A 23,180-nucleotide genomic window follows, 5' to 3' on the forward strand; every position below is an offset into this window, starting at 1 on the left:
GGTCAAGATTTAACACCCTTACCATTAAGTCAAAGGCTTGGCTTCACTAAATTTCCTTTGAAGGGGTTTTTCATCTCATTAAAATTTTAAACTAACATTACCCATTTCAATGTCAGATAAATCAAAGCCCACAAATATGAAATCTCAAGAAGATGCATTCCCATACCAGAATGCTGTAACTAAGAAACTTGCCTATTTAAACCAATAGCTCACAAAGGTGATCGAATCAGATACCAGCAATTTCCATCACAACTATCAAGTACATTAACATGGACGGCATAACATACTGGAATTGTTAACAACTTCAGTGCTTGATCAAAAAGCACGGATCATTGGCTCAGAACTATTCGTACATTCTCAGATTTTGCAAAGGAAAATGAAATACTGTTCAGCATCCCTAACCAAGCAGTTTGTAGCAAAGAGACGATAGGAAGAAGAAACCTGACAACAAATACTCTACAAAGGAGTTTCTTTACCTAATCTCTAAAAAATGAAGAAAGAAAATGTAAAGGCTAAATGGGTTAAAGAAACCTATAATGTTGAATGATATCAAGCACCATCCCTGCAAGCCTCGGTTCCTCTCAGGATTGAAGCCTTTGGAAAAAAAAAAAAAAAACCCAAATATAATGCCTTCTCGCACTTCAAAATGAGCTTCATATCTCAATGCAACATTTTCATCTGCAAAACCATAACAAAACATGAAAAAGTCCTGACGTCAGAACATCAGCTTTGATTAGACATGATACATTTTTTTTTTTTTAATTGGCAGGATATCCAGAAATTTTATCAACAAGGATAATGATAACAGTGGTAACAGTGACCACATGTAAACTGAATTTTTCCCCTGGTGTGTGACTCAGAAACATATCAGCTCACTGTCCTGGGAACATTTCAAAGAAAACTTAGTAATTCTGTAAAGCAGCTTTCAGCTCCCCTGAAATATTAGAAAAGATTCTGGAAGCCAAATTGCAACATGATGAGAGCATAAAGCAAATTAACATAATTTAGCTTCACGAAACTCAGTGGATAGGGGAAAATGCTACGGATATTGAAAATTTGAGATTTGAACCTTAGTACACCACGAAAGATGAACATAAGAATGGAGTAGGCATCATAGTAAACAAAGACCTAAAAGATAGTATGGTAGATGGAACACAAGGAGGAGATAGAATCTTAAAACTTATGGCAATCTGAGAACGAGATATTAAATGTCATATTTTTATGAGGAAAAAAAAACTTCGTTAATAGAAAAGATAGAAAGTAGAAGGAAAGTTAAAGAGAGTGGAGGATAAGATATACTCTTAAAAAACAAATAAACAGTGACATTAGAGCCCCTCTCCAATCCCACTAAAGATCAGCCAACAAAATTCCCCAAAAGAAATAACTACAACAACAATAAAATCACTCAAAAGTGATGTAAAGTACCCCAAGACCTCCCTCTCATGCACAAGGCAAAACACTCGTAGTAGCCGCTGAGGCAATGATGCCAAACCTTCCGATGTGGCTGAAAATCCTCTCTTGTTATCTCTCCTTCCACTTTCTCTCTCTTTACTAAGCTTTTAGGCCTCTGACAAAGCAAATATACTTAATCGATCTCTTGTCGAGGGATGATGTTTCATGTTGATGGAAAGAAATTCTCCACGGAAGTAAGTCCAAAAAAACCCCTTCAATCTGAGGCTAGAGAAACTTTATGGAGAGATGTTTGTGATTATTCAAGAGAAGAATTAGATTTGGAATCAGTGGGTGAAATTTAAATTGTCGGCTGTTCAGTCAATTATTCAAAATGTGACTTCAATTTGAACTCACTCGAGTAGCTTCATTCGCAGGAAAAGGTTCGTCGGTCCAACTAGCTAGTGGCTATTAGACCAACTTGAGCAGGAAAATTTAGTGATTTCGGACTTGGGTTGTGTAAAAAATTCTAACATAAAAGGACCAACTATAAGCATTTGAAGGGATTTGGGGCAGATTTTTTAGGCTCCCAAGACGAATCAGATATGTTTTAATTAGCCCAGTTCATCCATGCCCAAAACATATGTTGCCTGTTATTTACAATTGTGATCAGGCCCAAGATATGATTAGCCATTAAACCAGGCCCAATATAAATAAGCCTCTGATTGAAAAGAACAGGGTGGTCCCTCAGGCTTCGCAGACAAATGGAAAAGAGGTTCTTCTGCAATTGGAGGAGTAAATAACGTCTGCTTCAGACAAAAGGGATAATGGCTCTGTGGGTGTCGGTAGGCAGGTGTCAGAAAAAGATAGGAGTAACTGAGGTAAATCTAGTTCTGGGAATTCAGCAGCTGTCTCTACCTCCTTAGGGGGTGAAAATGTGGTCAGGATGAAAAACTAGCAAAAAAGCATCCTTCAATATCTATCGATGGGGGTAGGGGTACGAAGGCTCGTGTAATTTGTGGGGAATGGGGATGACGTTCGGGTTAAGCTTGGAGTTATGGATGACCAGTGTAGTGAATCTAGTGACAAGGGAAATAGTTGTGATTTGTGAACACCAGGAGCAATAATGTTAATCCGCAGCAGGTGGCGGTGCACCATATAGGTAAGTGTCTGAGTAATCTGATTAAGGGACCTATCATGTGTGCCACCATCTTTGATGGTTGGTTTGGAAGGAATTCCGATTTTTAAGAAAGTTGGATTGGGTAAGGATAAGCAACATTCACATGGGATTTGCTTATTATTGTGGAAGAAATTAATAGAAAGGAAGTAGATGCCCAACAACTATTGCATAAGATGGAGGTCATGGATGTCTGGGCCTAGAGGAAATGAAGTTCCCATAGATGGTGGCACAAGAAAGGTGAAGAAAGGCCAGCGGGGAATTGGCAAACTTGCAATCTTCAGTAAATTACAGTTGCAGGATTTTAAAAAAGCGGTTCCCTTAATTATATTTTGTTAGTTATTATGTCTTTTAAAAAAAAAAAAAATTTTGGGAATTTCTTGTACTATTCTAGGTTGTAATACTCCCTATTCTTCTTCCTTAGTATATATCTTTTTCTTCCAAAATCCCTGAAAGAAACCCCAAGAATGAGCCAAAAGGAAGAACAGAAAATAACTACATCTCATAATAAATGTCAGGGGAATTATTTTGCCATTAAAAATCCTCGAATTCCTTTCAACCCATGCAGTCCAAAAAAGGGCAAAAACACAACATCTCCATAAGGTTGTCCCTCTGTTACTCCCAATACCTCTACAGCACACCAACAGAAAAGTATCAACAGTCTGTGGTAGCACCAAATTCCTCCTCAAAACTGTGAACAGATAAGCCCAAATTTGCTTAGCCACCCGACAATGAAGAAACAAGTGGTTGCTAGTTTCACTCACCTCAAACTCATAATACAATTATGAAAATAGCCTCTTGCAAAAATGTAAGGTAAGACAGCTTATATATATCCATCATGTACATCCCTTCCCCAAATGCTGCATACGCAGGAGCTTAGTGCACCAGCTGCCCTTTTTCTGTTTATCTCTTCACGTGCAGGGTAGTGTTAAGGCTTGATCTTACATTATTGGCCTACAATCTAACATCCTAACTTTTTTTAGGAAAGTGGCAGTCTAACCCTAGTAAACCTGAATGTTAAAGAAATTCTTAGCATAGATTCCGATACCATGAATCTATCATGCATGTTGGACGAGAAATTGAAGAAGATTTAATACATTTGACTAAAGTAGGCTGGTAAAGTGAAGTACCTTGAGCATGTTGTGTGATCTAGCAAAGCTAAAAGGAAATTTTGTATATGACAGGACCAGCCATGCTATGTGGATCAGAATATTGGGTAAATAAGTAACACTATAAGTCATTGAAATGAGACGTTAACATGGAGGGGTGGTATAACTATAAAAGATAATCATGGGTTGAACATGTTCATGGTAAGTTAGGCATGACACCTATAGAAGATAAGAATAATAAGATAAGAAACAGGCAGTTATGATGGTTTGGGCACTTACATTGTTGCCAAATAACACAATAGTGAGGATTGAGATACTAATGTCAGAAACAGTAGGAGGTGGAGGGTAGACCTAGACTCATTTGGATTGAGATAGTACCCAGGTTTGATGAAACTCCAGCTTTCAGAGGATATTGCCCTAGGCCAGGCATCGCAGACGCCAACTAGTGGAACTAGGGCTTGGTTGTTGTTTATTGTTTACAATTCAAGTTTTCAACCAACAAAACATGTCTTTTCAGTTTCAAGATTTGTTTCCTAAGTGAGGACACCTATTAGTAAAACTCACACTGGCTTTCTAAGCGAATGCTTTTAAACTGGATGCAGTACATATGTTTGCACATGAATGTGAGTGACTATATGCCAGTTGTTCCAATCTGCTCACACAAATGTAAGAGCTTCATAAATTTAACAATTTAGTCTCAACTCATATTATCAATCACTACTTTGATATCAAGGAACCAATTCTAATGTTTCCTACGGTAAAGCAAAGGGAAATTTAAAAAGTGGAAAAATGATTTGCTGATTATGGACAAAAAAATCAAAAAGGAGTTTGTATCATTATCTCAGACTAATGGACAATGGAGCATTTAACATGAAAACAACTACAACTATGCATTTTGATTGTTTCATATCAAATAACCACCCTGAATTTAAAAATATCTCAATAAATAAAAAAATAAGATTCATCTGAGGGTATATTCCAGTAAAGTAACCATATAAGGGAGGCAGATTCAGCCAAGTGCGGAGAGGGCCCAGATATAGGGGAGGAAAAACAAAAGGTAAGACAGTTAAACAAAGAAGTATTTGTCACATCTTCAAAATCCATTAGACATGTCATCATTAGATTGCCATCATCATGAAGCCATGAGCAAATGCTAATAAGAATAACTTTGTTTTCTTAAAGCTGGAAGGTTTGAATTTTTTATTAAAAAATAAATTCAAGTTAGAAGGTTTCGTTCTAATGGGTGATTCTTATTAAATATCACCTTTTCTCACCCCCATGCAGTTCAGTTGCACGGTCGTACACCAGCAAAATTCAAAACAAAGTGACAATAATCAAGATTTTGGAACACAGGTCTGGGGTTTAGGTAGTATCCAGCAACTGAGGCACAGGACATGACCATCTACATGTCTGTTTACAAATACATGGAACACAAATGGATATAAAGGAACAATTGACGTGCCTAGTATCCACCATAAGCCTTCCCTTGTTTCAACCTTGCCCTTAACCTCATGACTATGCAATACCCTCCTAAAGTTCTGCGAAATGGACAGTAGAGAGCAATGGAAGTCCTCATGAAGTCATCTTCCAGAATTTATTTAATTAAATAAATGAAAACTCCTTTTCATTATTGTCTAAAAGCATAGACATGGTTGTTATGTGAATAGACAACCAATATGCTTTTGGTTGAAGTCACTGAAAGCTAAAGGCCAACAAAAAGATCCATGGCAATTGGTTGACTGAACCTCCTTCAATTTCTCATTCACTTGCATAACCAATCTACAGTGTCAAAATCTACTATTGCTAGTAAATTTTGTGAGTGTCAAGATTAATCTTTCTCTAATTCTTATATTTTGTCTTCTTTCTACTTATCTTCAAACCTATAGATTCTTAAGACAATATCATCTGCAAACACCATACATGATGGAACCTCATTTTGGATACACCCTTCCTATTGTGACACATATAGTCCTAACATTAGTCACTATTATATCATATATATCCCTAATGACATCTATATACCTACTGCATACTCCTTTTTTTCCTAGAATCTGCCATAGGACTTAGGTGCCCTATGTTTTCTAGGTCAATAATGCGCAAGTCTCTCTTCTTTTACATTATTGGGAGTTCCTTTGGGAGGTAATCCAAGAGCTAAGGGTTTTTGGCTTCCAATCTTTCCTAAGGTCTCTTATGCGTCTTGATGGGGGTAGGAGGGTCTTTTTTTTTTTTTTTTCTTGGTGCTTGCATTACTTTAATCCAGGCATGCCTTTTTTCAATTCCCCTATATGTTTTATCCTTGTTTAGGATTCCATGGGGTTGGCAATAGGTTAGAGAGGATAATGAAAGATTTTCTTTGGACCGGGATTGATGAGGGAAGGGATCATCTTGTGAATTATGAGGTTGTTTGCAGGTCAAAGGATGAGTGGTGTTTTTCCTTTTTTTATTTGTGGGGGAGGGGGTGAAGTCTTCTAATTTAGTGCTTTAAGTCGGCGCCTAAGAACACTGCTATGATGGGCAAGTGGTTATGATCCTTCCCTTTAGAAACAGATTCTTTATGGCATTGGGTTATCAAAAGTAAATTTAGTAAACAAGAATGTGTATGAGATGCTAATTCTATAGCTAGAGTTAGCCATGGAAATCCACGAAATTCGATTCACAGGTATCTCCTTCCTTTTTTTCTCGCATCAAATATGAAGTGCGAGATGGTAGGAGGGTTCTGTTTTGGCAGGATCTATGGTGAGGTGAATTATGATTTTCATCTATTTATTCTTTCTTTGCTATCCATGACATGGAGACCTCTTGGGACTCTAAATTCTGCAAAATTCTAAATAATAGGGAGACCGAGGAGCTTTTCCCATCTCTTACATTTGCTATCTTTTTTCAGATACTCTCATGAAGCGAATACTAGGATCTGTTCATCTGTTTAGAAAATTCAGGGATTTATTCATGTAAATCATTTCACTATCTTCTTAAACCCTTCCTTTTATTTGTTGCCTCTTGCTAATTGGTTGGGGAGAGCTAGAATTTGTTTGAAGGCAAAAGATCTTCTGTGGATTGTCATTCTTAATACAGCTAACACTAACAATTTGTTGAATGTTTGTAGGCCATAAATGTCTCTTTCAATAATATCTGTAACATGTGTTCAGATAATAACTGTCAAAGGCCTGATATACATTGTTAGTCAACAACCTAACAGCTTAAGATTTTAGGTAAAGTCATATTCTAACATGGTATCAGAGACATATTGACAAGAGGTCCTAGGTTCTAGTCTTGTTGTCTATGTTTCTTGTTTGTTTTATTAAATTATCTTATTCCCTATAATGGGTGTTGTTTATCGTTTGTTTATCTCTCCACATGCCGTTGGGCTGCACGTGCAGAGGAATGTCAAAGTCTGATATACAATGTAGGCACACAACATATCAGGTTAGGCTTTTAGGTGAAATAGCATTCTAACAGTAACCATGATGATCATGTACACTTACCCATTCATTGTTCTGTGGCTTAAAGTTTGTGGGGTAAGCTTTTTAATAATGGGAGAATATTGGATATGAAGTTTTTTGCTGGTCGTTTGTGTTGGTTGATCTTGTTGGCCTTGGAAAGCAGGAGGCCAAGCTTTTGTGGGATTTGTTTATGCAACTATTCAGGTTGTTTAGTTAGAGTGGAATAATCAGGCTTTTCATGATCGAGCTTCATACTTCGATCTTATTGGCAAAGGGTTTTGCTTTTGGCTTCTTTGTGGGTGTAAGCTTCTGGTGGTTTTGGTAATATGCTTTCTCTGATATTCAGCGGGATTGGTTGGCTCTTTAGCCTAGCTCTTCAGTTTCTTTGTTTTGTAGCAGTTTTAGTATTTCCTTTCTTTTTGAATTTGTATATTGAGGAATTCTCATCCCCTTTGTACTCTCTTATCCTATTTTAATGAATTTCTCTTTTTCTAACAAAAAATATATTTTCCAGTTGATCTCCAGGCATAAAACCAAAAGCTGACTTTTTGAAAACCCTGTTTCTAACATTGTCTTTGTTCTGTTACCCTTTCTCAAAGTTCCATTGTATGGCTTAAAGTCCAAGTCCATGATAGTTATAACAATTTTCCATTATCTCCTTTATTTTTGTATATACGTATTAAAGTGTTTTTCCTCCATTCATCTAATATTTTCTTAGTTCTTATAATTGTGTGTTTAAAAAATAGTCTTGGTTAATTTCATTATCACATAGGCATTTCCAAACTTCAATTGAGATGTCATGCAGTCCTGTAACTTTTCCATTGTTCATGTTTTCTAGTGAAAAATTAACTTCATTAGATAAATGGCAACATAATATGAAGCATAGAAAGAAAGAAAAAAAAAAGTAAGCAAACAAATAAAGCATGTGCATGTGTTTAATTCACTATTTTTTAAACCCATAAACTGAAATGCATTAGTGAAGATAAGTTAAAACTTGTACCAGGAAACAATATGCAATAGGGCTAAAAGGCCCATATCTTGCGCACAACCTCACGCACAAGTGCACTAGTGCACGAATACAAAAATCAGTCATTGACTCACAATTCAAGCAGAAGACAAACAAGCAAAATATTTCATTCACTGCTCTATTTAAAGATGCTTTAGAATAAAAAGTATACTCACTGTGTTCGGACTTTAGATCGTCCCCTTCTGGAATAGTTTTTCTGGCTCTCAGCATTTTCCATGTTTCCACCTTCCATTGCTTTTGCTGTTATCCTGCTGGTCAAGTCCACATGGGTATCACCAGCCCCATCCTGCTTCTCAGCCAGCTCTTCTGGGCCCAGAATGCTGGTCTTCACTGTCCCTTCAGAGGACTCCTTTAGTAACTCTCCTGAAGATTCACTGTTCTTGACATCCAGTGCACGCTGCAAATTAGCAGGTACTTGACAGGTTCCCTCGCTGACTCCTCCCAACAGGGATCCTGTTTCATCCTTGTTACTTCTTGCAGGATTAACATCGCCAGGTCCTTCCACATTGACTTTGGAACTCACTATTTCCTCCACTTGTTCAGCATGAGCCGCAAGTTTCGCATCTGCAGATAGACCCACCATGTCATCCTTTGCTCTATATATTGCACCCTTGGTTGCCAGTTTTATCTTTAAAGTGGTCCGCTTTTCTGCATCACGCCCGATCTCCTCTCTCTTGCAAATGTCTGGACCAATTTCTTTATCATCCTTTTCATTCACATGTTTTGCAACAGGTTCTGTCTTGCCATCTAGAACATCTAGAGCATCTTCAACATTGGTTTCAATCTCCATGTTTGCAGCAGGATTCTCCGCCGGTTTGCTATCTTCCCCTCTCTGCAAATTAGAACCTTTCCCTTTCACAGCTTTTTGAGTCGCCCGTTTCTTCAAATGAATGCCAATCTTGGATTCTGGTTTGATAGCTTGCACTTTTGGAGCTTCATTAACATCCATAGCCATTTCTGACACACATTCAGATTTGTCGTGGTCTTTCCCAGAACCAGCATCCATTTCCATAACATGGTCATCAGTCTTCTTGACAATGTTATCTTTTCTCCTCTGAGATTTTGAGCTGCCAATTTTCACAGCCTGCTTTGCCTTTTTGTTCTTCTTTCTCCCATGATTCTTTTTCACTTTTTCAGCATCAGCCACCTTAACTGAGTCCTCCTTCAAGGCTTCTGCACTCAGCTTGCCACCATCAGAACTCTTTGTTTTTCTGACTGAAATGGGTTCATTTTTCAGCGTGAAGCTATCGCCAGGTATAAGTTCGAGCTCAAACAGCTCCTGCCGCAAGTCTAGGTCCTCCTTATCTCCATCTTCATAATGAATTTTGTGTAGACTCTTTTCGTTGTCAAAAGACTTAACTCGACCGATAAACCATCTTCTTGATCCTGACCAATAAACTTTAATTCTCTTCCCGATAATTTTTTCGTCATCACCATCATTCAGTTCAATCTTTCGAAAGGCAGGCATCTCTTTTCTTGGCCGAAGCCTAGAACTTTTACTCGAAGAAAAGAATGCCTGCACCATTTCCTCATCAGCACCCCGCTTGCGCTTTCTTGGAGTCCTGCAACTTTCTTCATTATCTACTTTTCTATTTTTCTCTGCAACACTACCTTTATTGTCCTTTTCCACTACAGATTTCTCTCCCTTAGACTTGCCACGGTAACCACCAACTTTCCCCTTGACATGACCTTTTATGGATGCTTCTGGGATCTTGCTTTTACCAGCAGTTCCCTTCTGAGCTATAGATTGTAATTTCTTCTTATTTTTACCAGCCAAAAGATCAGCCAAGATCATGCTATCCATTCCTGAAAAATATGAATTATAGCCTCAGGAAAACCCCAGAAATAAATAGCAGGAGAAATCTGAAAACCCTACAAACATCAAGGGGAATGGTGATAAGATTACACTACAATATCAAGAAACTAATGGAACATTAAAGTTTCTTATCAAAAAACGAAATAAAAAAAGGCAATTAATATCAGGAAAGATGACAAGAGAACCTAATTCACAAAACTCTTGCAAGAGAAAGAATTATCAAGACCATAATCCATGGCATTTGAAGATTTACAAAAATGAATCTAGAAGACTAGAAAAAAATTCAAAAGATGCCCCAACCAAGGTTATTGCTATCTACAATCAGTATTTAGAATATCAAGAACCTAGAACTGAAGTCCTTATCTGCAGCAGTTGATAGCTTCTCCACTCCCTTGTAAAACAAGCACAGAAGATCCACATACTCATTCATTTGTGAGAGTCAATATTACAAGGTAAATTAATATACTGTTTAAGTCAAACCTAGAACTCTGAAATCCTAATTCATCAACTCCACAGCCTCAAAAAGCCACGCACCTAATTGAATTTTTGAAGACCTGCAGAATTTATAACCCAAAAGAACCTGTTGATCTCACCCTATCGATCCATTGCAGCCATTAGAACATGTTTTATAATGAAAAATCTCTACCATGGATGGGGAGAGGGATTATGAAATGAAATCATTCAAAGAAACCAAAAGGCAGAAGATTACAATCTTGAGACATTCTGCTGACAGACTTTAATAGAATCAGATTAAATGCTGTCAAACCACATGCAACCCCGCTAATCTAATGGACTGCCAAAACTCTCAGCCCTAGATATCCACAAAAGAAAGAATTAAAATATAAGCACTCAAAGTCCCAAATAAAGCTTGAAGACCAAAACAAAAAAACCTGTTGATCTCACTCTATTGATCCATTGCAGCCATTAGAACACGTTTTATAATGAAAAATCTCTACTATGGATGGGGAGAGGGGTTATGAAATGAAATCATTCAAAGAAACCAAAAGGCAGAAGACCACAATCTTGAGACATTCTGCAGACGGACTTTAATAGAATCAAGATTAAATGCTTTCAAACCACATGCAACCCCGCTAATCTAATGGACTCCCAAAACTCTCAGCCCTAGATATCCACAAAAGAAAGGATTAATATAAAAGCACTCAAAGTCCCAAATAAATTTTGAAGGCCAAAACAAAAAACCTGTTGATCTCACCCTATTGATCCATTGCAGCCATTAGAACACGTTTTATAATGAAAAAGCTCTACCATGGATGGGGGGAGGGATTATGAAATGAAATCATTCAAAGAAACCAAAAGCCAAAGACCACAATCTTGAGACTTTCTGCAGACAGACTTTAATAGAATCAAGATTGAATGCTGTCAAACCACATGCAACCCCACTAATCTAATGGACTCCCAAAACTCTCAGCCCTAGATATCCACAAAAGAAGGGATTAAAAGAAAAGCACTCAAAGTCCTAAACAAATTTTGAAGAACAAAACAAAACAAAAAAACCTGTTGATCTCACCCTATTAATCCATTGCAGCCATTAGAACACGTTTTATAATGAAAAAGCTCTACCATGGATGGGGGGAGGGATTATGAAGTGAAATCATTCAAAGAAACCAAAAGGCAGAATACCACAATCTTGAGAGTTTCAGCAGACAGATTTTAATAGAATCAAGATTGAATGCTGTCAAACCACATGTAACCCCACCAATCTAATGGACTCCCAAAGCTCCCAGCCCTAGATAGTAGATATCCACAAAAGAAAGGATTAAAATAAAAGCACTCAAAAGTCTCGAATAAATTTTGAAGACCAAAACAAAAAACCTGTTGATCTCACCCTATCGATCCATTGCAGCCATTAGAACATGTTTTATAATGAAAAAGCTCTACCATGGACAAAAAGGGGGGTGGGGGAGTGGATTATGAAATAAAATCATTCATGGAAACCAAAAGGCAAAAAGCCCACAATCTTGAGACCTGCTGCAAACAGACGTTAATAGAATCAAGAATGAATGATGTCAAGCCACATGCAACCCCACTAATCTAATGGACTCCCACAAAAGAAACGACTAAAAGAAAAGCATTCAAAGTCAGAAAAAAATTTCCAAAGACCAAAAAAGTTAATTCTTGAAGGCTACAATTAATAATCAGAACTAGGAACTGTCAAACCACAAAAAAAAAAACACATAGACCTAATGCAGCTCCCTAGGCCATGCTGTGAAGAGAAACCCCAAGTTATGCACCCAAAGAATAAACAATTGATGAAAAAGAAGCAATCCAGAAAACCTAGAAACCAAAACAACCAAATTTTGAGTGTTTGAGGCTGAAGCCCTAATCCTCCACAAGATTATCAAACCACCAGCAAAGCTATTAATCCATATTAGCTCTGAAACCTATGCTACGAAGATAAAACCCATGATATGTATAAATAAACAAATAAATAAAAGAACATGTAACACAAAAGCATTCAAGCAAAACCCAGAAATTTAAAGAACAAACCTGAAATTATGCTATCAAGAAAGCACAGGTGTCCAAGAAATCCCTAAAAATAAGAGAATGCTTGTCCCTCAAAACCCAGAAGACCCCTCAAACCCTGAACTCAACAGAGCATCAACTAGACACGACGAGATCAAAAGACCCAACTCAAGTGGAAGAAACCCTAAAATTTTGAGCTACTTATGCATCAAAAAATCACTAGAAGACAAGAAAAATCAAGCGGGTGTTGTTCAGAGAGTACCTCCAGGCTCCAGCCTCCAGCCAGGTGAGATTGTGCTTAGGACTATCCCGGGCTTTAATGCGAGCAAGTTGTAACACACAGCACGCCATGTCAGCTTCAGAATGGGCGGGAATGCTTCTGCAATGTGCCACGTGGCTGCCTGGGCTTTCATTTGTGGCAACACTTCAAGGAAGGCTTTCTGCGTGAAATATGGCAAGCTTGACAGAGTGGACTCAAGTTTCAATTCTTAGTTCTCACAACTTTAATCACTCCTCAACACCCTCTTAATGAATTTAATGGCAAGGATACTTTAATTGAAAAGTTGGTATAATTTTGGGGTATAGATTTTAGATTTTTGATAAAAATTGGTATAATTTTATGTTATGTTTTATTTAAATTCTTCAAAATTTAAATTTAAGATTCAAATTTAAAATTTCCAAATATAAGGTAAAAGTAGCTGTAAAATAAATAGTTTTTTAAATAATAGCACAACATCACAAGTCTCATGCAATAAATTTCTTAACAAAATATGATATGATATGATATGATATAATATGATGTCAATAATTATTCATGAATAATAAAGTTACTTACATTGTTTGTGGGAGGACAGATTTCAGATCTTGGATTTGGATTTGAGTGAATGGATTTGAATGAACTTGAACAAATTTCAATACAATTTTTGTATCTGAAGTTCTTTTGAGTGGAGTTAATGCCTGCACAAAATTTTGTAAAGTTTTATAACATATATCTTAAGAGTTTCATTGCATTCATGAACCTTCCTCCTACTTACAAATTTAAGGTTAAAAAATGAAAAACCAAATCGCATTTTAGTCCCTAATTTTCATAGAATACTTTGTTTTCTAATATTAAGTCAACATAGAAAAATTAAATTACAATGTATGAGTATGCGATAATATCAACAAGAAGCAACCATTTAATGACATCAATTATTACGTGTAAAAGCCAAAGTACAGCGAGGGTAGTGGGGACACATGGTTCCACCAACCCCTGAGCACTCCATGAGGCTTGTTTTTCAGTTTCACAATAAATAATTCAATAAATTGTTTATCCTCATTGACAGATTTTTTTTTTTTTCAAAATAAAGGTTTGATTTTGATTTTCTAGGGGGAGGTGGGGAGAGGTAATAGTAGGCGTTGTCTCATTTGTAAATAAAATGAAATTTTAGTTGCCTTATTTGCATAGATGCTTCATAGGTATTTGTTTTTATACATAAGTGGGTCTCATGTGAGTGTGGATCTCATATAAGTGTGAGTCTCACGTGAGTGCAATACCATAAGGACAATTTATAGCACTTTTAGGCAACATGTGCGCTCAATATGACACTTAGAGGGCACATTTTAAAATATAAAATGAGTTAGGATGACATAACATAAATGAACAAAGTCCAATGTTGCAAGCAAATTCCTTTATTTTTCAACTAGTTTTTCTAATTACATATTTACAAACACATCCAAGACCGTATATTTATTTATAAGGAAAAAAACTTTTTTGGAAATGCAATTGTTAATTTATTGCAAGTATTCAGAGATTTGTCTTTGCTTGTGCAAGCACAAATAGAGAGTCACTAAGTAGAGAGAGCCACTTCATTGTATCTTAGAGGATACCCACTTGAGCCTATTGCATAAAAATTGAGATGGGGCAAAAAAAACCTTGAGCAAAGTGACATAAGTAAAACTTTTTCACTATTTCTTGCCACCTTCTTTGCACTAACATTCTTGCACTCTTCTTTTACAAAGTTAAATGTGGTTCATATTCTCAAGAAAACTAAGCTAACTTAATTAAAGGGGAAGGTTTTGGAGGCCAATTGAACAATGAAAAAAGTGAGAAACATATAATCTTATGTTTTACGATCACATTCTCAATTTTACTATAAAAGCAATTCATGTTGTATTGAACAAAAACTTCATTGTCAAAGATGTTGAAAGCAACAAGTTCCTTCTAAATAAATTTAATAATCACAAGATGCTTAACTTTAGGTTTGTAATTGGACAATTTTGTGAAATTTAAAGGAATCTCTATCATCTTAAACCAAACAAAATAAATAAAGATAAGTCCATTGTTGTTACTTCTATTCTAGAAAAATTTTAAAATAAATTTTGTATTTTGGTCATTATTATGTACTTGACATATGTTTATAGTGGGAGAGACCTATCATTATGATGAGATCTTCCATTTTACTCAATAATTCAACATGGTATAAAAAGTCTTGGGAAGTCTTGAGTTCTAGTCTTGTTGTTTGTGTTTATTGTGTGGTGTTTGAAAAAAAGAAAATTATTGTATTCCCTATAATGGGTTTATCTATCAATTCTTTATCTCTCCACTTGCTATCGAATTGTATACTCAGGAAAGTGTTAACCCTTGATATACATTGTTGGCCCATAACTAACAACTAAAGCTTTTCGATGAACTAGTAATCTAACATGGTATTAGAGTAAGATCCAACCAAAACCCTAATTACACATATGCTGCTAAATCAAATCCTAAACATCATAACACCATGCAAACCCCTGCTGCTGTAAAAGGATCATCAACATCACCAAAGTCTTGAAGCGGGTTTAAGAGTTGCTGACAAAATCTATAGTTGCTAGAAAAATTCTAAATGTTGCTGTACTCTTTAAGACCTCGAGAAATACCTCATATTTTACAAAAATAACCACATAGCAAGCCATAGGACCTGCTAATCAACTACTCTACAAAATTCAATAGCCAAAAGAGCCTTTATGCACTACCACACGCCGGCCGAAATTCGACTATGCCAAACGCACATGTCAATGCCTAAAAGTCTTTTGAGCTGCCATTTTCTCCAATTTCTTCCCAAATCTCTTAAATCGTTCCCCACACCATAAGAACAAGTGGTTTGTCATTTTTTTGCCCAAAGATATCACTTTTTTAGTTGCTCAGATGCAACATTTTGGGAATGGTCATTTGCTAATGCCTGAAGCTGATTGTCAATGTTTATTAAGTTCATTAAGGCCTGAAATAGTGGTATTATTGTGTTCTGAATTCGTTTTTGTCTTGTTCATTGTATGCTTATGGTTTGCTCTAATTGTCAAACGTTGTGTGCCTTTGTGGGATGTAGTTTCCAAATGCCAAAAATATGTTTCTCCCATCAGGCACTAGACATCCTAACAAGCATCTCATCACATTGCACGTTTGCTTAGAAAAGTCATCCTAAAGTTTGTAAGTCATCTAGTATCTCTCCCACCTGTCCTCAGGTCACTAACTCTTCCACCACCAACCATATACAAATGTATCCAAATTCTTTTCTGCCTTCCAATATTATGAAAATCAACCTTAATTAAGTCACACTTACTGATGGATCCACTACTTCACTTAAAGGGATAAGATCAATAACTCCTACTCCCACCATAATTTTTTCTTCTATTTTATATATTCCTAAATCTTTTTTCAATCTCATGTCTTTTGATAAGCTTATAAAGTCACTAAATTGTTTTGTGGCCTTCTTTTTAGATTTTGTGGTTATTTAGCATTTGAAGACGAGGAAGACAATTGACAACATGAGGCTCATGGACTTTACTATTTTGAGTCGTTCTCTCTTATTTCCTGTACATCAACTACTACAACACTTCAAATCAATTGTCATCTTGGCCTTCCATCCTTGAACAAGTTGAAACAGCTAGTTCCTACTTTGACTTATAACTTTAATCTTGAGTACGATTTTTGTCAATCAATTCGGAAAATGTCATTGCATCCCCTTTGCTTCTCAAGTCAATAAACGCGCGAGTCGTTAGTCCTTTCAAAAGTCTAGGATCCTCTTCATGTCACATCAAAGTTGGGGTTTTGATACTTTATAATATTTGTTGATGGTTACTCCATGATAATTTAGTTGTATTTGATGAAAGTTATTCATAGTTGTTTAATAAATTTTGTGCCTTTTGTTCTCAAATCAAGACTCAGTTTAATATGCCAATTAGGATACTTCACAGTGATAATGCTAAGGAGTACTTCAATACCTAGTATGATCAATTAGTCATCTTATGCCCTACAGTACCCAGCAAAATGCAGTTGCAAAGTGGGAAAATATACATATTCTTAAAGTCACCGAAACCTATTTGTATCAATTGAATGTATCTAAAGTTTTTTGGAGTGATGTCGTGTTCACTGCTTGATCTTTCATTAAGAAAATATCATTCTCTATCCTTGGTGGTAAATTTTTTTATTCAGTTATCTTCCGTAATGATCTAGCTTGAGGGGGGGGTGTTAATGGTCATTTAGCATTACGAGTATGCGTTAGTGTTACGTTTGTAAGTGTGAGTAAGTAAGGGTATTTTGGTCAATGGAATATGCTTGACATATATTTATAAATAGAGGGAGGGACCTATCATTGTGATGAATTCTTCCATTTTTTACTCACTAATTCAACAAGGAATATACCAATCTCAAGAAATTCTTTAATCACCTACTAAAGAGAAACATCACTACCAAAAGGATAGAAACGACTAACATAATGATAATTTTGAGGTCCTTTTCGTGGATAGTAATTTAAAAAGGACTAGAAAAAGTTCAATCATCTAACCAATATGGTCATAGCTAAAATATAAGAAAAAAAAATGTGTTTGTTTTCATTGTGACAAATTGGGATACTACAAGAAAGAATGCCGATTTTCAAATAGGAAAGAGAATGATGCTCCAAAAGGGAATTTTGTCACATCTGGAGGATTGACTTGGGTATGGTAAGACATATATACAATGAGAATGGCTTAAAATTAGTTTACATTAATTTTTGAAGCAAACAAATTCATACTTTCAAAAGGTGGTTTTTTTTTTTTTTTTTTTTGTAGGGGGGAGGAGGATGGATTATTTAAACTTAATATTAAGAAACTTAATGTCATTACTTAGTTGGTTCTTCTTTTTTTATTTTGTAAATTAAGGAGACTAGATGATTTCAAAAGCCTAAAAACCTTGGATTATCTTGACCCTGTGTATTGTTTCTCTTTGTGGTGTTTTTTTTTTGGTTTCCCTTTTGTCTTACATTTCTCAAGATGACTCCCCTGAGACTCTTTATATATAGGAGCACTAATTGTTTATTGTGAATAAACAAGTACCATGAGTTCCTCATGTGTGCACAAGCCAAGGCACATCTCATTCATATTGAGGGACCCTAGTTCAAAAAAGCATTAACTACATGCGACACATGCAACCATTGTACGTAAGGAGTGTGCAAATCCTATTTGCAAACCTTGTGATGAGTAGGCTTATCCTATGTTTGGTACACTAAAATAAAATGGGTTGAGAGCGAAATGGAATGAAATATTTTATAGTGAATCTATAAAACTAGCTAAAAAGATAAATTCTATTCTATAACATAGTTCTAAGCCTACCTATCATTGCTTTATGTTCTCTTTTCTCTCGTTCGTCCATGGGTTATCATGTGATAGTTGTTCTTGTTATCCTTGCATAATGTATGCACCCCCACAAGCATATAATGCATCCTAGGAGGATGGCTACTATAAACCCTTCTAACCTGGAAGCATACCCCTTTAAAGCAACGCACAAGCATGCCAATGATAAGGCAGTTCATTTTATTATACTCTTTAAGTGTTCAATCAAAATTCTAGTGCCCATACACTTCATTTAACAACAACAATTTATAGCATCATACATTAGTGCATGATAATAATAGGAAAACGTTTAACATGATTGAGGTAGATTTTTTGCAAGTTGTGAATGTCAAATATTAGTAAGTGTAATACTTGCAATTGCTAACTAAGATAACTAGACAACCATTTTCAAATGTTGAAAAAAGTCCTAACATACTAGAATTAATATATAGTGATACATGTGATTTACATGCTACGCCTACTTTAGATGGTAAAAAATATTTCCAATATTTGTTTATGACAGTACTTGTATTTTGTTATGTGTACCTTTTGCATGTTAAAAATGAAGTTGAATTCTAAAATTGATAAAAGCAAAATATAAATTCGTTGCAATGCCAAAATTAAGTGTTTGAGGTCCAATAGAGGAGAAGGATATGATGATCATTCCTACTGGCCTAAGGTCATACTTCATACTTCAAATCCACGAGAATAATTCATGAAGTTTTGGCTCTTTCATGTTATAATGGAATGATGTAGTTGAAAGAAGGAATATCACTCTTATGAAAATAGTAATACCATGCTTAGGAAAAGAGCACATAATTCTTTGATATGCACAACATTAGAATGATAAACAATAGTACAATATTTCTAGAATAATTAAAACAATCTTCCAAATCAATTATAGACATATGTAACATGAAATAGTTAAATCAATGGATTCAAGATGTGTACCTTGCACCATGGAATCCATAGTAGGGTCCGAAGAGTTCTGTAACATCCCAAGAGATCAAGCTTACTACCCTTTTCCCTTTTTTGGATATGTGACTTGATGGGCAACCACATTGAATTAGGGTGAGGGTAAGACCTTTCCTTATTTCTTAAATACCAACATAAGAAAACTTTATCCATCACGAGCTCCTTAGGCAAACATGGCCCACACATATACCAAAATCTAATGGATTGGGGTTGTAGGCTCATAACCAAAATATGGCGATCACTTACTTTACGGTCCATCAATTTTATGCTCACAAAATGTTTGATATTCGTTAAGTCTGAAATTTTATAAAATAAATTATATAAGTCCACAAAATTCTAACATAGAAGACTTATAACTTTGCAGTTATAGAACTTAACGACTCAATTGAAACATAATATTTTCTTTTCTGCCAAATTATTATTATTTTTTACTTTTCAATATCTCTTTTTCTAACAAATGTTATCTTTAATTAATAAAGAAAATGCTTTCCTTTTTACTCAAATGAAAGGAGCTCAAGGGATTTAGCATCGAGTGAGGAACATTCAAAGAAATTTCTATGGAAGTTTTAGAGCTTAAAATAAGTGAAAGGATTAGAACACCCAATTGCGACGGACCAATTATATGTTTTTAGTGGAAAGCACCAACAGAAATATAATTTCTCAAATTTATGTTTCTATAGATTAGTTTAAAAACACTCATAAACATCTCTAACTGTGGAACTTTTGAAAGAAGTTACAAATGATCAAATAGATTCAACTAGGCAATAATATATGTGTTAGCAGTCATATGCTCTAAGTTGGACTTTTTTTTATTTTTCGTATTATAATTAATCAGGATAAGTCAATTGGTTATATAATATAAATTGATCTCTATTGCATTAATAAGTTTATAGTACCGAAACTGAGAATTCAAATTCATAAGGAAGATAAGAACATGATACTAGTACTTCTTAGTTATGAGCACTTAGTTCTTAAATGTTTCTAATCATATATGTTGACTTTTTGAGTCAACAATATAATTATGAATAGCATTGACAATGTATAAAGACTAGCTTACATTATGTTCAGGGCCGGCTCTTCATTAAGGCTATTCAAGTGCTTACCTAGGGCCCCAAAAATCTTGGAGCTCCTAATTTTTTTTTTAATATAATAATGTTAACATTATTTATAGTTACTAGCTACTGTGTCAATACTCAGTACCCTTGCACACAATAAAGCCTATGCACCTATATGTATATATAGATTATAGACCCACGCATGGCCTCTCTCTCTCTCTCTCTCTCTCTCTCTCTCTCTCTCTCTCTCTCTCTCTCTCTCTCTCTCTCTCTCTCTCTCTCTCTCCAGCCCCTAAGATTTAATTCAACTGTTCAATTCTCAATTCGTTACCCCATCCCCGTGCATGCATTCACCATTCTCCATCTCTGTTAGCTTCATGGAATTCATGTGTTTGGTGGGTGGAGTGCACATGCAGTGCAACTAAAATTACTTGATGTACCTAAAAAATTTGATTTTAAATAAAAATAAAAATAAAAATAAAATAAAATATTAAGAGCCCTAAATTAAATCATTCTCCTAGGGCCCTATATTAGGAAGAGCCGCTCCTGATTATGTTTGCCTTACTTGGTGGCCAATCTCCAGTCACTTGTAGTGTAGAGACACTAACAAACATAAGGGAGCTAATTTTAAATAAAAAGAAAAAAGAACAAAAATTCACTAAGCATGATCGTGTTGATAATATCTAATGGAGTTTTCTACATGTCAAGATATTCTTGGCTACAATTGTGTGAATTACCCCAAGATCTAAAGTTTTTTGAACGTCTTCTATTTGAGGCTACAAAATAAGTTTCAATACATATGGATTGGGTTTAGTAGTTTGAGTGTGTAGACAAAATAGAGTACAACCAAGGATCTATCACTCTTATTATAGAGATCAAATCTCGTATGTCATTGATTGTGGTATAACTTGCAGAAATCATTGGCCAAGGTGAAATGAATTAGAAAATAGTTCCCAATTCCATTTAAGGAGTCATATCCATCATTATAGTTGACATATGAACGAACTAGGAATTTTATGGCAGTTCTACACCTTATTGGTTTACTACAAGAAAATTATTTAATAGATAAATTTATAACTTATATTGTCATGAAATACTACTATGTGTCATGAATAATAGAAGTTCTAATATCAACAAGAGAAGCAACAAAATGTTCTAAATTTTTTAATTAAAAGAATTTCTAATTAAAATATCAATGAATATTAATGTCATTGTACTTGTTACCAAATTAAAATGAACCTAACGATTCATTACAAAAAGAGAAAACATGAAAAAGAAGAAGAGAGAGAGAGAGAGAGAGAGAGAGAGAGAGAGAGAGAGAGAGAGAGAGAGAGAGAGAGAGAGAGAGAGAGATGTTTTCATTGCAAAATAAAAAATAATTATTTTGAGGCAAAATACTATAGGATTCTTAAATTGTCGTTTCTCCTAAAAACATTTCAATTGTAATACATAACCCAAAAAAAAAAAATCTATCTTATAATGATCAAATCCACAAAAGGTGAAAAAATAAAAGTATATCATCAATAAACAATTTAATCACCCCTACATCAAGATAATAAAATTTGATATGAGTTTTGTAATGAAGATCTAGTTTTATTTGACAATATTAAACTATAGATGAAGAAAATAAATGACAAAAGAAAATAAAATAAGATCCATTTTACCTATGCTGTAATCGATGATATTTGAGAGAGAGAGAGAGAGAGAGAGAGACCAAGCAAGCAAGTAGTGATTGAGCAAATGAGCACGATTAACACACACACACACATATATATATATATATAAAGAGAGAGAGAGAGAGAGAGAGATGTTTTCATCGCAAAATGATAGTAATTATTTCAAGGCAAAATATTATAGGTTTCTTAAATTGTCGGTTTATTCTAGAAACATTTCAATTGTAATAAATAAAATAAATAAACAAAAAAAATCTATTATATCTTGTAGATTCTACCATTAAATAATAGCATCAAGTATCAATATAATGATCAAATCCACAAAAGGGTAAAAAACATAACTACATCATTGATAAACAATTTAATCACCCCTAAGTCAAGGTAACAAAAATCAATATGAGTTTTAGAGATGATATAGTTTTATTTGACAATATTGAACTAGAGATGAAGAAAATAAATAAGAGAAGATCCATTTTACCTATCCTGTAATTGATGATATCTGCAAGAGAAAGAGAGAGAGAGAGTGAGAGAGAGAGACAACAATAGCGAGAGACTAGACAAGTGAGTAGCGATTGAGCTAACAAGTGCGATGAACACACACACACACAGATGTTTTCATCACAAAATGAAGGTAATTCTTTCAAGGAAAAATATTATAGATTTCTTCAATTGTCATTTATTCTAAAAATATTTCAATTGTAATAAATAAAAATAAATAAATAAATCTATCATATCTTGTAGATTCTGCCATTGAATAATAGCATCAACTATCAATATAATGATCAAATCCACAAAAGGGGAAAAATGGAAGTATATTATCAATAAACAATTTAATCACTCTTAAGTTGAGATAACAAAAACCGATGTGAGTTTTGCAGAGAGGATCTAGTTTTATTTGACAATATTGAACCAGAGACGAACAAAATAAATGATAAAAGAAAATAAAATATGATCTATTTTACCCTTCTCGTAATTGATGGTATCTGCAAGAGAGAGAGTGGGAGAGAGCAAAAGCGAAAGTGAGAAACCAAGCAAGCAAGTAGCAATTGAGCATATGAATGCGGTATATATATAGAGCGAGCAAGGGAGAGAGAGAGAGAGAGAGAGATGTATTTCATCGCAAAATGAAAGTAATTCTTTCATGGTAAAATATTATAGGTTTCTTAAATTGTCGTTTCTTCTAAAAACATTTCAATTGTAATAAATAACAAAAACTAAATAAATCTATTATATCTTGTAGTTTTCAATAGGTGACAACCAATTTGACGAGAGCTTTTATGGGATAAATCAATATATTGATCATATATCCACAAAGAAACCAATTTAATTAACATGTTGATGGTAATGATAGTGAATAATTAAGTGAATCCATAATAGTAGTAATAGCGCTAGTGTTAATAATAATAATAATTCGATAGATTAATGATG

At 34.9% G+C, this 23,180-nt stretch overlaps 1 protein-coding gene across 3 annotated transcripts; it reads right to left on the minus strand.

Annotated features, from left to right (window-relative positions):
- Positions 1-218: 218 nt before the first annotated feature.
- On the minus strand, positions 219-22,796 carry LOC131147843 (sister chromatid cohesion protein PDS5 homolog D-like). Of its 3 annotated transcripts, XM_058097455.1 has the most exons (7): positions 22,715-22,796; positions 22,231-22,251; positions 19,001-19,320; positions 13,278-13,399; positions 12,705-12,882; positions 8,298-9,948; positions 219-678 (listed from the first exon to the last, which is right to left on the minus strand). In XM_058097455.1, exons 3-7 carry the CDS (start codon positions 19,044-19,046, stop codon positions 675-677), a joined length of 2,001 nt encoding a protein of 666 aa, XP_057953438.1. In that variant the 5' UTR covers positions 19,047-19,320; positions 22,231-22,251; positions 22,715-22,796; the 3' UTR covers positions 219-674. The 3 variants fall into 3 exon arrangements, with proteins under 3 accessions (XP_057953438.1, XP_057953437.1, XP_057953439.1); XM_058097454.1 differs by lacking the exons at positions 13,278-13,399; positions 22,231-22,251; positions 22,715-22,796 and having other exon boundaries at positions 19,001-19,377; XM_058097456.1 differs by lacking the exons at positions 13,278-13,399; positions 19,001-19,320; positions 22,231-22,251; positions 22,715-22,796 and having other exon boundaries at positions 8,298-10,014; positions 12,467-12,725.
- Between the last annotated feature and the right edge of the window lie 384 nt (positions 22,797-23,180).

This window comes from Malania oleifera, chromosome 2 (genome assembly GCF_029873635.1).
Source record: "Malania oleifera isolate guangnan ecotype guangnan chromosome 2, ASM2987363v1, whole genome shotgun sequence".
Classification (NCBI taxonomy): Eukaryota; Viridiplantae; Streptophyta; class Magnoliopsida; order Santalales; family Ximeniaceae; genus Malania; species Malania oleifera.

Excerpts from the sequence above, each read along its gene's own strand:
- LOC131147843 (XM_058097454.1), bottom strand. The coding sequence starts at position 19,282 with ATGGACCGTAAAGTAAGTGATCGCCATATTTTGGTTATGAGCCTACAA. Across the intron at positions 12,883-19,000 it reads TATGGATTCCATGGTGCAAG|AAAGCCTTCCTTGAAGTGTT; the intron begins GTACACATCTTG and ends TATTTCACGCAG. Across the intron at positions 9,949-12,704 it reads CTGGAGGCTGGAGCCTGGAG|GAATGGATAGCATGATCTTG; the intron begins GTACTCTCTGAA and ends CATATTTTTCAG.